The 14,522-nt window shown below is 40.2% G+C and overlaps 1 protein-coding gene across 1 annotated transcript in view; it reads left to right on the top strand.

The window, feature by feature from the left end:
* The window catches only part of MCMDC2 (minichromosome maintenance domain containing 2), a 52,317-nt gene that overhangs the window by 12,267 nt on the left and 25,528 nt on the right, over nucleotides 1-14,522 (top strand). The window contains exons 9-12 of the mRNA XM_011976483.1: nucleotides 744-981; nucleotides 7,950-8,155; nucleotides 13,291-13,457; nucleotides 13,894-14,073. Of these exons, the coding sequence (XP_011831873.1) occupies nucleotides 744-981; nucleotides 7,950-8,155; nucleotides 13,291-13,457; nucleotides 13,894-14,073 (791 nt within the window). The remainder of the gene's footprint in view (nucleotides 1-743; nucleotides 982-7,949; nucleotides 8,156-13,290; nucleotides 13,458-13,893; nucleotides 14,074-14,522) is intronic.

The following is a 14,522-nucleotide window of genomic DNA, read 5'->3' on the forward strand; positions in this document are numbered from 1 at the left end:
GGCATGTATGAGTTAGAGGAAATCATTGCTTTTTGATGGCAGCCCAGAAAGAAGGAGAATGGGACTAGGTTATACATGCACAGCTGTTCCACCCACATTACCAATTGGATAAATCACTCATTCCTTTCAGGAGGTGGAGAGTGAGAGGATGGAGAAGATCTAGAATTTTACAGTATACTACAGTACAGTGCTTTCAAAGTAGTGGGATGTAAATCTTTCTGTTTAACAGCAACATTCAAATATTTCCCATTCTGCTTATTATTCCTCTTTGAAGGTGATACATAGAAATATAGGAGCAAACACAGCAATGCAGGCACTCCATGAACTGGTTTGCTCTCATAGATCTTAAAAGGAGAAGAATGAGGGATTTGCCTGCAACCCACAGCCAATCTATGTGGACACAAAGGGTGACTTCTTCCTTGTATTACATTCCCTGAGGTAGAAATGGTAAACTAGCACGACCTCGAATCATAATTTAATATCATTCTAAGAATTTAAAGGCCAAGCATGGTGGCTCAGGCCTGTAATCATAGCCCTTTGGGAGGCCAAAGCAGGGGAATCAGTTGAGGCCAGGGGTTCAAGAGCAGCCTGGGAAACATAACAAGATCCTGTCTCTAAAAAAAAAGAATATGGTATTATTAGAACTATAATTTGATAACATCTTATATAAAGGGAGTCAAATATCTATAATGTTGTCTTGTTTTAAAACCCTTTCTAATATATATGTTAATATTTACTTTCAGTTCCTTCAGGAATTAGTGACAATTTCAGGTGTCTCCTCTCCTTAACTTCCAGCTCATGCTGGAAGTTTACAGCAATTCTTGCCAATATCTTTGCATCACAAATTACCCCTCCTGGGACTTACAATTTGCTCAAGCTGTGTTTGTTGATGAGTCTAGTACAGACAACTGACCGTAACAAGGAACTAGAAGATTGCCTGGATATTTTAATTATAACAAGTGATACTCTACTCATAGACAGGTAAATACATGACATGAATTTTTACAAATATTAATTGGTCACAGATTTGCATACATCCTTTCCATGAGCATTATTACAAGAAGAATATTTAGAATTTTTCTGAGCCAGTATAAGTACTTAAATCAATCTTTATCAATAAAATTCAAAACCTTTGAAAGATAAATTGTTAAGTGCTAAGTTGAATTACTCCAATTTTCAAACTATTTCCTCACTCAGACCTTTGTAAATAATTGCATCCTTCCCAGCCTTCCTTTCCCCTTATCCCTAGCTCTGTATGCTGTTTCTGTACTTTGTTTTGAATAATCTTCCCCCTAAGGAACAAACTAACCATTTTCTTATTTTTCTTCAATATTCCATCAATAATATTGACTCACTGCATCCAAATAAGCCTGTCAGAAGTGCCATAATTACTGTTTGGGGGGAATATCATCCTAACTTTGGAGTAAGCCTCTACTTAGCATTTTGTGGCTCCCCACTAGCAAGTACCCTTTCCTTAAAAAGTTGCTTAAATATTCACAAAGCTAGGAATAAACTCCTTATTTAGTATCTTGTATGCAGTTTCAAAGCAAAAAATAAATTTACAAAATGAATTTAAAATAGAAAAAAATAAAATTCAAATTAACAGTAATTTAATTGAACAGATTATGTTTTGCTAAAATTAAATTGCCACTGGTGATGTAAATATGGTACCAAATGCCCAGATTGTACCACTTTATTCTTCTACTGACAGAATATGAGAGTATTTGTTTCCTCACAGCCTCACCAACTCTGGGTATTATCAAACTTATATTTTTGTTGTCATTATTTTTTGAGACAGGGTCTCACTCTGTCACCCAGGCTGGAATGCAGTAGCATGATCATGACTCACAACAGCGTCAACCTCCTGGGCTCAAGTGAACCTCCATCCTCAGCCTCCTGAGTAGCTATGACTACAGGTGCACACCACTACACTGGGCTAATTTTTTAATTTTTTATATAAGCAAAGTCTCCCTATGTTGCTAAGGCTGAACTCCTGGGCTCAAGCAATCCTCTCACCTCATTATAAACTTTAAAATTTTGCAATCTGGGCTTGGCGTGGTGGCTCAGGCCTGTAATCCCAGCACTTTGGGAGGCCGAGGCAGGTGGATCATGAGGTCAGGAGATCGAGACCATCCTGGCTAACATGGTGAAATCCCATCTCTACTAAAAATACAAAAAACTAGCCAGGCGTGGTGGCGCGCACCTGTAGTCCCAGCTACTCAGAAGGCTGAGGCAGGAGAATTGCTAGAACCCAGGAGGCGGAGGTTGCAATGAGCTGAGATCACACCACTGCACTCCAGCCTGGGCGGCAGAGACTCTGTCTCAAAAAAAAAAAAAAAAAAAAAAAAATTGCCATCTGATAGGTGGAAAATTGTATTTTATTTTAATTTGCATTTATTTAATTGGAAATAGAAAAAGAAAGGAAGGGAGGGAGGGAGGGAGGAAGGAAGGACGGAAGGAAGGAAGGAAGGAAGGAAGGAAGGAAGGAAGGAAGGAAGGAAGGAAGGAAGGAAGGAAGGAAGGAAAAGAAAAGAAATTGCCAGTTTTCCAAAGTGGTTGTACCGGGCTCTGTGAGAGATTGGTTTGTTTTTTCTTTTTAGGTAAAATTTACACACAGTGAAATAATCAGATCTTATTATAGAACATTTCTATCACCCCAGAAATTTCCCTCCTTCCCTCTTCCAATCAGTTCCTATCTTCACTGGTGATTTCTGTCACCATAGATTAATTTTCCTGTTCTTGAACTTCAGATAATGAAATCATACAGTGCATCCTCTTTTGGGTCTACTCTCTCTTACTCAACAAAATATTTTTGAATTGATCCAATTGTGTACATTAGTAGTTCATTGTTTCTGTTGATGAGTAGCATTTCATTATATGAATGTACCAAAATTTGTTTATCTGTTCTCATAGTGGAAGTCGTTTGGTTTTGCATGTTTTGACTATTACTAATAAAGCTGCTGTAAACATTCTTGCACAAGCCTTTTTGTGGACATGTATTTCCATTATCTTGGGTAAATACCTAGGAGTGGAATTGCTGGGTCATAAGGTAGATGTATAACTTTTTTTTTTGAGATGGAGTTTCACTCTTGTTGCCCAGGCTGGAGTGCAATGGCACAATGTCGGCTCACTGCAACCTCCTTCTCCCAGGTTCAAGCAATTTCCCTGTCTCAGCCTCCCTAGTAGCTGGGATTACAGGCACGTGCCATCACACCTGGCTAATTTTTGTATTTTCAGTAAAGATGGGTTTCACCACATTGGCCCGGCTGGTCTCGAACTCCTGACCTCAGGTAATCCACCCACCTCAGCCTCCCAAAGTGCTGGGATTACAGGCATGAGCCACTGTGCCTGGCCTATAATTTTATAAGAAACTGCCAGTTGGCTGGGCGCAGTGGCTCATGCCTGTAATCCCTGCACTTTGGGAGGCTGAGGCAGGCAGATCACCTGAGGTCAGGAATTTGAAACCAGCCTCGCCAATGTGGGGAAACCCCATCTCTACTAAAAATACAAAAATTATTTGGGTATAGTGGCATGTACCTGTAGAACCGGCTACCCTTGGGAAGTTGAGACATGAAAACTGTTTGAACCCAGGAGGTGGAGGTTGCAGTGAGTCGAGACAGTGCCACTGCACTCCAGCTTGGGCAACAGAGCAAGACTCAGAAAGAAAGAAAGCGAGAAAGAGAGAGAGAAAGAAAAGAGAGAGAGAAAGAGAGAGAGAGAACGAGAGAACAAGAGAAAGAAAAGAAAGAGAGAAAGAAAAAGAAAGGAAGGGAGGGAGGGAGGGAGGAAGGAAGGACGGAAGGAAGGAAGGAAGGAAGGAAGGAAGGAAGGAAGGAAGGAAGGAAGGAAAGAAGGAAGGAAGGAAAAGAAAAGAAATTGCCAGTTTTCCAAAGTGGTTGTACCATTTTACATTCCTGCCAACAATGTAAAGAGTGCCTCTTGTTTCCATCTTCACCAACATTTGGTGTTGTGAGCCCTTTTCATTTTAGCCATACTAGTGGAAATGAAATGATATGTCATTGTTCTAATTTGCGTTTCCAAGATGACTATTGATTTGAACTCTTTTTCATGTGCTTATTGGCCACTCGTATATCTCTTTTTATGAAGTGTCTGTTTTTATAAAGTGTTTGTTCATTTTTTAGTTTAGTTGTTCTGGATGCATGTCCTTTGCCAAATACATGTATTATAAAATTTTTCTCCAGGTATAAAGCTTTTTAAAAATTGTCTAAAGGTATCTTTGATGAGCAGACTTTCTAGTTTTGATGAAATTCAATTTATTATTTACTTTTATGCTTAGTGTTTTCTTACTTCTGTTTAAGAAATCCTTGTCTGGCTGGGCGCGGTGGCTCATGTTTATAATCCCAGCACTTCGGGAGGCTGAGGTGGGCGGATCACCTGAGGTCAGGAGTTCGAGGCCAGCTGGCCAATATGGTGAAACCCTGTCTCCACTAAAAAAAAAAAAAAAAAAAATTAGTGGGGCATAGTGGTGCGCACCTGTAATCTCATCTACTGGGGAGGCTGAGGCAGGAGAATCATTTGAACCCAGGAGGCGGAGGTTACAGTGAGCAGAGATTGTGCCACTGCACTCCAGCCTGGGTAACACAGCGAGACCCTGTCTCAAAAAAAAAAAAAAAAAGAAGAAATCTTTGTCTATCCCAAGATCATGAAGTTTTTAAATGTTTTCTTCTAGAAGCATTATAGTTTTAGTTTACTATTTATTTATGTAGAGATAAGTCTTGCTAGGCTGGTCTCAAACTTTCAGGCTCAAGCAATCCTCCTGCCTTAATCTCCCAGAGATTGGTAGGAGGTATGAGTTAAAGTTAATGTTTGTCCTATGCATTTATCCAATTTTTCCACACTAATTGTTGAAAAGATTTTCCTTTCCCCATTAAATTGTTTTGATACCATTGTTCAAATTCAATTGAACTAGGCAGAATCTGGGTATAAAATTGAACTGGATGTAAATCTTTTTGAACTCTCTTTTGTAATACTTTGATCTATTGTTCTATACTTATACCAATACTACACTCTCTTGATTATTGTAGCTTTATGTTCAGTCTTGAAATCAGGTAATGCAACTTTATCCTTCATTTTAAAGATTAAAACAATTTTAGATCCTTTGCATTTTTAAATAAATTTTAGAATCAGTTTATTTTTAGTTTTTGAGACAGGGTCACAGTCTGTTGCCCAAGTTTGAGTGCAGTGGCACAGTCATGACTCATTGCAGCCTCAAACTCTTGGGTTCAAGTGATCCTCCCACCTCAGCCTGCTGAGTAGCTGGGAACAGAGGCATGCACCACCACATCTGGTTAACTTTTTAGTTTTTTGTAGAGATGAGCTCTTGCCATATTGCCTAGACTGGTCTTGCACTCTCAGGCTCAAGCAATCCTCCTGCCTTGGCCTCCCAAAGTGCTAGGATTGCAGATGTGGGTCACTGTGCCCAGCCAAATCAGTATGTTAATACCAACCAAAAAGAAGCTTTTGAGTATTTTGATTGGAACTGTATTAAACTTATAAACAATTTCAGGGAGAATTAACATCTTAATAATATTGAGTCTTCCAATCCATGAATGTGGCATATCTCTCTATTTATTTAGATCTTCTTTAATTTCTCTCAGTGATGTTTTTATAAAGGTCATACAAATATTTTGTTAAATTGGTTCTAAAAATATTTGATATTTTTGATGCTACTAAAATGGTAGTGTTTTCTTAACTTCACTTTCAATTGTTTACTATGAATATATAGAAATACAATTGATTTTTGTATTTTGACTTTGTATTCTGTGACTTTCTGTGTATCAATAGTTTTAGAAGTTCCTTAGCCAGTTCCAATGTGTAGCCAAATTTGAGGCTCATTGTTCCATATCACTAAGTGCTCAGCCTAGCTGCCTATTAGAATCACCTGAGAGAATTTTTAAAAAATATTTATCACTGTGTCTCACCCCCAGAGTTTCTAATTTAAGTGGTTTGGGGTGGCACTTGGCATTGGAATTTGTTAAATCTCTCCAGGTAAGGTTAGTGCAGGCTGTGGTTGAGAACCACTCCTTATAGGCTTGCAAAGGTTTCTTTCTAAATATCGCTGTCTCATTTTATATATCTTCAAACATCCAAATTCCTTAAAATGGTACATGCGCTAGACATATTTTATACCATCTACCTATCCACATCTCACCCTCTTTTGCATTGCATGTCTATGCCTACGTTTGTATCACCCCCTTTTGTGTCGCACGTCTATGTCTACTCATCATAGTTGATTGCACTAGGAAGCTATAATTTCTGTGGCAAGGATTTGAAAGCTAGGCTGAGGTAATCATATTCCTTTTTCAGAATTTAAATTTGGAATATGAAGAGACTGAGGCAATTAGCAAAGAGGTTAGAAACCAAAATGACATATCAAGAATTGCCATGAGACAGACAGGCGCCTCATGCCTGTAGTTCCAGCTACTTGGGAGACTGAGCAGGCAGGCTTACATGAGTCCAGGAGTTTGAGGCTGTGTGTGCTATGACTGTATCATTGCATTCCAGCTTGTATGACAGAGTGAGACTCTGTCTCTTAAAAGAAAAAAAAAAAATTTGGCTGGACACAGTGGCTCTGTCTGTAATCCCAGCGCTTTTTGGGAGGCCAAGGCAGGAGGATCATTTGAGCTCAGGAGTTCAAGGCCAGCCTGGGCAACATGGTGAAACCCATCTCTACAAAAAAAAAAAAAAAATTTGAGCCGGCACAGTGACTTGTGCCTGTGGTCCCAGCTACTTGGGAGGCTGAGGAAGGAGAATCGTTTAAGCCTGGGAGGTGGAGGTTGGAAGCTGAGATTGTTCCACTGCACTCCAGCCTAGTGACAGGCAGAGGTTGCGGTGAGCTGAAATCATGCCACTGCACTCCAGCCTTGGTGCCTCAGAGAGACTCAAAACAAAACAAAACAAAAACAAACAAACAAAAAACCCCACAATTGCCATGATACAGAAACAGCAGAGTGATAGTTTTGATGGGACGCTAGAAAACCTAATGCAAAAATTCTGAATAGGCAAAAGAAAGCAATCCATAAAAAGAAGGCCTAATTCAAATGTCATCTCTCTATAACTTTCTCTGATTCCCTTCCAAGAAGAAATAATACTCCCATGGATGTTCTTTTGTTGTTGTTGTTTTTGAGATAGTCTTGCTCCGTCTCCCAGGCCAGAGTGCAGTGAAGTGATCTCGGCTCATTGAAATGTCTACCTCCCAGGTTGAAGCAATTCTCCTGCCTCAGCCTCCCAGTAGCTGGGATTACAGGTATGTAATTACAGGCCCAGCTAATTTTTGTGTTTTTAGTAGAGACGGGATTTTGCCATGTTGGCCAGGCTGGTCTCGAACTCCTGACCTCAAGTGATCCGCCTGCCTCAGCCTCCAAAGTATTGGGATTACAGTTGTAAGCCACTACACCTGGCCACCATGGATGTTCTAAATACTTTTTTTTTCTTTTTTTTTTTAGATGGAGTCTTGCTCTGTCACCAGGATGAAGACTTTTTTTTAGTACTTATCACATTGTGTTTTAGTTTTTTATATCTCTCTTTTTAGACTGTGAGCTTTCCAAGTTAAGGTCCAAGTCTTGTATATAATTTTGTTTTGTTTTTTGAGACAGAATCTCACTGTGTCACCCAGGCTGGAGTGCACAATCTTGGCTCATTGCAAGCTCTGCCTTCCGGGTTCAAATGATTCTTGTGTCTCAGCCTCCTGAGTAGCTCATCCTCCTGTAGTAGGACTACAGGCATGCACTAGCACGTCTGGCTAATTTTTGTATTTTCAGTACAGATGGAATTTCACCATGTTAGTCATATATATTTTTATCCCTAGCACAATAGCTGGTGTATCACAGGTGCTCAGTAAACATAGAATAAAATTAAATTTAATGTAACACATTGTGACTTTTGAAAATTAAGTAATAGTAATGAAAAGTTTACTTTTTTTTCCCTAGGCTTCTGAATTTTAGCATAAACCTTGTTCCCCGTGGCATACGTCATCTAGTCTCTACTGAAATTTTTCCCACTCTATCCAGGAATAAGTATGGAACTGGAGCAGTTAGCATTCAGGCTGGCAGTGCTTTGCTAGCTAAAGGTGGTATCTGCTTTATAGGAGACTTGGCCTCACACAAAAAAGATAAACTTGAACAGCTTCAATCAGGTAAACAATATTTGTAAAATTAATTTTCACCTGTTTAACTTATACTCTCATCCATGTTGAGATACTTAACAGTTAAGATAGTACTGCAGATGTTTGAGGGTTTGAGAAATTATGTTAGATGCCATTTCTCATTTTGGTTTTATAAGCAAAAACAGAAATTTAATGTGCAAATGCACAGTTTTAGCCTTTGCTCTCAGTGTGCTAACACATGAGCTTGTAATGGACCAGATTTATTTCCTCTTCTTGTCTTATAGCATTAGCTACCACTTCCAGTATAAAGTTGAAAAGTGGTGTTAAGAGAAAGGACATCCTCGCCTTGTTCCTGATCTGAGTGGGAAAGCTTCAAGTTTCTCACCATGAAGTATGATGTTAGCTGTACATTTTTTGTAGACATTCTTTATCAGTGGAAGTTCTTCTCTATTCCTAATTTTCTGAGGGTTTTTTTTTAATCATAAATGGATATTGGATTTTGTCAAATGCTTTGCTGCATCTGTTAATATGATCATGTCACAGGATCCTTCGGGTGCTGCTTCTCAAGCCAGAAACCTCTATATCCAGCAGCACCTCTGCTTGAGTTTCACTCCTGCCTGCTGGGCATGTTCTGCTCACTCGGCCCAGCAGGCTGCACTTGGCTTACACTACCAGTCCAGATCCCATGCCTGCTGAGGGCAAGCCAGGAGTGGAACAGCGAGGGGGTGTGTGAGTGAGCAAGCACAGGGTCCAGCCACTGCACATAGCCAGGCATGCCGGCTGCTGTGGCAGGGCAGGCAGCTCCAGGTGCTGGCACAGGTGCTGGCTTCATGCGTGGCTGTAGCTGGAATAGGCATACTGCAAGTGGCTTCTACTGAGGACCCTGGTGTCTGGATGAGGGGAACAGGGTGGCACCCAAAAACTTGGAGACACCAGCAACAGTGGAGCCCCAAGGGGTTGCAGGGAAGCATGCTACAGGTCTCTCGTTCCTGTTGCCCACAGCTCAGTGGATGGGGGGCACATGTTAACAGCTCTTTCAGTCCACTGCCTCACTCCAGCCCATGGCTCCTGGGCTGGCCCAGCACATTGCCACTTTCTGTCATGGGACAGCTGCCCAAGGCCGACAGAAGGCAGGAGGATTATAGTGTTACAGCTCTGACTCAGGAAATCCTGAGGTCTGGGCCTCCAGAAGGGTCATTGATCTTCAGTCCCGCAGTCCAACAAACAAGAATGTGTCACCACTCATAGCTCAGCAAGCTGACTAGGAAAGTGTTACAGCCCTTTTTGTTCCTGCCTGCCACTCAACAAGCCTGCCAGGAGAGTGTCATAGCCCTTTTTGCACCTGCCATTCAACAGGTCCCAAGTTCTTGTCCCATGTCCAGGAAGAATTAGCTTATGTGGACAACTGGAGAGTGAGCAAGGTGGAGAAGAGTTTTATTGCATGGCAGAACAGCTTTCAGTGGACAGGAGACCCGAAGTGGGTAGCTCCTACCCACAGGCAGGTAGTCCCAACCTGTGTCTGAGTCTGGCTGACTCTGGGGTTTTTATGGGCTAAGAATGGAGGAAGTACATGCTGATTGGTCCATGAGTGGGCCCAGAAAAACACCATCTGATTGGCTGAAAGGCATCAAGGACATTCTCACTCCAGGTGGTGGACTCCACCCAGAACTGGCAGCCTGGTTTTCAGGCTTCAAGCTGTCTCTTGCCTGAAGATTGGGTTCCACCAGGGACCTGCCCCTCTCTGCCCAGGAACCTGTCTGCCTCCTGCCATCATCAATCATATGATTTTTCTCATTTAGCCTGTTGATATGATGGATTACATTAATTGATTTTTGAATATCGAACCGGCCTTGCATACCTGGGATAAAGCTTACTTGGTCATGCTGTATAATTCTTTTTCTACATTGTTGGATTTGATATGCTACTATTTTTGTTGAGGATTTTTTAAATCTATGTTCATGAGAGATATTGATCTGTAGAGTTTTTTCCTTATAATGTTGTTGTTTGGTTCTGTATTAGAGTAATGCTGGTTGGGCCAGATTTATAACTAGCAAGGATATGGACAGCCATGGACTGGGCAAAGAGCAGTCAGAGCCTTGCCTTCTTGGCATACCAGCATGAATGTACAAGTGTGCTCAGGGCACACAGCATATTGCTTCACTTTATAAGAGAATACAGAAATTAGCTGTGCCCAGTGGCTCACACCTGGAATCCCAGCACTTTGGGAGGCTGAGGCAAGAGGATTGCTGGAGGCCAGGAGTTCCAGACCATCCTGGGCAACACACTGAGACCCCATCTCTACAAAAAAAAAAAAAAAAAAAAAAAAAAAAAAAAAAAAAAAAAAAAAAAAACAATAAAAACAAAATGAGGGTGTATTAGTCTGTTTTCATGTTGCTTATAAAGATATACCTGAGATTGGACAATTTACAAAATAAAGAGGTTTATTGGACTTACAGTTCCACATGGCTGAGGCCTCACAATCATGGTGGAGGGTGAAAGGCACGTCTCACATGGTGGCAGACAAGAGAAGAGAGCTTGTGCAGGGAAACTCCCCTTTTTAAAACTATCAGATCTTGTGAGACTTATTCACTATCACGAGAACAGTGCAGGAAAGACCTGCCCCCATGATTCAGTTACCTCCCACCAGGCCCCTCCCACAATACATGGGCATTCATGGTGAGATTTGGGTGGGGACACAGCCAAACCATATCAGAGACTATAGAAATAGACCCACATTTTATAGTCAATTGATTTTTGACTACAGCACCAAAGTTAGTCAGTGGGAAAAGGAGTTTTTCTCATCAAAGGATGGTGGAACATCTGGCTGGTGCAGAGGAGGGCCTCAGTACAACTGCACTTGTTCCACACTCATGAAGCTGGCCCTGCTAGTATGTCCTCTCCCCACAAGAGCTTGGAATATGGTTTAAAACTCTGCTGTCATCATCTTCAAATTTTTAATAATTTTATCTTTGTATTATAAGGAAGTCCAATGAGATAATGGCACTTGACTGTGAGTAGAGGAGACACATGGATGCCTGTTTTTACTGTGCCTTCCTGCCCCATTTCATACAGCATTTGTGATCACTATGCAGCTTTCATAACACACTCAATTTGTACTTTCTTTGATTGTTGCTGGACTCCCATGTGTCATAGGTGCACTATAAGCCAGTGCCTATAGTTCCATATCAACACATTTTCAACTGAGTAAGAGGGAGTGCTAATAACCCCAAGTGGCCATGCTTTTCATTTGAACTAGTGTGCTTCTAATGCAGAAAGAAGGCAATGGCCTTTCAAGAAACACACATTACCAAGTAGCCCTATCATCCTCTTTCTTACTTGGTTGGTTCCCTGTATTTGCCAACCACTTACACTGAAAACGATGACACAGGAGGAAAGGGAAAGATAGGGCAAATCCATAGCCTTGTCATTTCAGTCATTCCTCACTTATCAGTAAGCTGAAGGTAGAGAGTGTTGGTGAAATGTATGCATATCAAGAAGTAAAATAAAAATTGTTTTGTGCAGTATTTCCACTGTTCTGGTAAAAACAAAATACATATGCATGTGCAAAGTACTATCGGTTCCACTTATAAGATAAATGCCCATATATTTGCATTATACAATATAAAGATAAAAGTATTGTACAATATAAAGATAAAAGGTAAAATTTATGGCAATATAAAATTTTAATTTTTCTTTATTTAGAATGGCAATACTACTATTACATTTTTTGTAACAGTTTTATTGAGATTCACACATCATACAATTCACCACTGAAAGTATACAGTAAAGTGCTTTTTATTATATTCACAGAGTTACTGTGAATCTCAGTGCTACTATTACCACTAACTTCAGAATATTTTCATCACCCCAAAAGGAAGCCCCATACCCATTAGCAGTCAACCCCCAGTCCCTGCCTCCCGTCACCTACTCCCACACAGTCCCTGGCAAACACTATTTGCTTTCTGTTTCTGTGTATTTGCCTTTTCTGAACATTGCATAGGCAGTCTTCCCTCAGTATTCTCCAGGGATTGGTTCCAGGGCCTCTGCAGATACCAAAATCCACAGATGCTCAGGTCCCTTATATAAAATGGCAGAGTATTTGCATATAATCTATGCACATCCTCCCATATACTTTAAATCGTCTCTAGATTACTTATAATAGTCAATACAATGTAAATGCTTTGCAAATTATTATACTGTGTTGTTTTTTATTGTTGTTATTGTTTTATTTATTTATTGAATATTTTTCATCAGCCGTTGGTTGAATCTACAGATGCAGACAGACCTTTATATATAGATGGCTGACTATAAATGGAATCAAATGATACGTGGTCCTCCGTGATGGCCCTGGCCTCTTTCTTCTTATTCTCCTTCTTCCTTCTTCTTTCTTTCTTTCTTTCTTTCTTTCTTTTTTTTTTTTGAAACAGGGTCTTACTCTGTTGCCCTGGGTGGAGTGCAGTGGTGTCATCATACCTCACTGCACCCTTGAAGTCCTGGGCTCAAGCAGTTCTCTCACCTCAGCCTCCCAAGTAGCTGGGACCACAGTAACATGCCACAATGCTTGGCTAATTTTTTGTAGTAACAGAGTCTTGCCACATTGCCCAGGCTGGTCTCAAACTCCTGGGCTCAAGCAATACCCCCATGTCAGCCTCCCAAAATGCTCCATATTTTTTGTTTGGGTTTTAAGTGGGAGGTGGAGGGACAATGAATTTGGTTTTGAACATGTTGAATTTGAGATGTATTTTCCCCCAGTCATTGTAGTTCATATTATCTCTGTCTTTTCTTCTTTCACTCCCACATGGATGGCCTGCTTTCTATCATTTTCCCCACATAAAAGAACATGATTTAATTTTAGCCTCTCTTGTAAATCTGTATTATATGACCAATCTCTTAGCCCCCTGCCTAGTCCACTCAGGTGCCCCGCCACAATTCCAGCTATGTGCTTTGGACTCCTGGTTCTCATCAAGTTATGGGACACATAAGGCTTCAAATATGTATTTTTTATGGCAGAACTTAGAGCATTGTCTTGCAAAACAATCAAATTTACTTTCTTTCACTATCCAAAGTCTGCACAGTATAATTCTATATAATAATATGTTATTAATTTGTAGACATTTAGACCAAAATTAACTTACATAACAAATGGATAATATCTTCTGACTTAGTTCTGGAGAGCAGAAACATCACAGTGTACATCCCAGGAAAGAAGTTTGGAGAGGATACTGATCAACAGATGACTTTTCCAGTTCAGTGCAGTTTTTGGTCTTTTGTTGATATGGATTCATCTTCAAGGAGAAATGCACAGAAAATCAACACTCTAATTGGTCAGATGGTAAGGTATATGTATATTTTATTGTTAGAATGTTGTTCAAGGAATTAAGTCACAAATTTAATACATCTCAATATTTTTGTTATTAACCTGTTTCTATACTTTATTGAGTACCAGAACTACCTGATGACTCAGTTGTTTACAAATTGTAATGTTTTTTAGCCATGTAGTGAGCCAGATATCTGCTCACTGGAAATTACTATTTGAATAGGTAGCTGGTGAGGCTTCAATGAATAATGTATACAAAAATACTCAGTAAAGAGGCTTTAAAAAATCAATCACCAAAAAGTTCCCAGATTATTAAAAAATTACCTTAAATTATAATTAATATGATAAATAACTAATAATAACATATAACAATTACTTTGTAATTAATTATTTCCAAATTGTGAAAATTACAAAGTTTAATGTTTGCCTGTTACTTTTTGGTTTGATGTAGGATTGCAGTTTGATTCCAGCTAACCTTGTGGAGGCATTTGGTTTATTGATTAACTGTAATGAGTCATCTCCCTGCCACCCATTTCTTTCTACTGTGCAACATACTTTGAAGAAAGCCATTAATCCTGAAGGGCTGCTTTATGCGGCTTCTAGACAGTTCACAACTGAAGATTTTGAAAAGGTAAAGATAGATAAAACGGTTACCCAGAATGCCTGTGCTAATGTTTCTCAAATTATATAGAAGTCCTTTTGAGTGCTGGATTTTCTTTATTTAGAATTATTTTATTCCAACTTGGTTCCAGCTTTTAAACATTTTAAGGACATTGCATAGAAGTTACTTAGAGTTAGGCTGGTGTGGTGGCTCATGCCTATAATCCCAGCATTTTGAGAGGCCAAGGCGGGCAGATCGCTTGAGGCCAGGAGTTCGAGACCAGCCTGGCCAACACAGTGAAAACCCTATCTCTACCAAAAAATACAGAAATTAGCTGGGCGTGATGGTGGCTCCTGTAACCCCAGCTACTCGGGAGGCTGAGGTAGAATCGGTTGAACCCAGGAGGTGGAGGTTCCAGTGAGCCGAGATCGCACCACTGCACTCCTGCCTGAGTGATAGAGTAAGACCCTGTCTCAAAA

Source organism: Mandrillus leucophaeus, unplaced genomic scaffold, assembly GCF_000951045.1.
Source record: "Mandrillus leucophaeus isolate KB7577 unplaced genomic scaffold, Mleu.le_1.0 Scaffold167, whole genome shotgun sequence".
NCBI lineage: Eukaryota > Metazoa > Chordata > Mammalia > Primates > Cercopithecidae > Mandrillus > Mandrillus leucophaeus.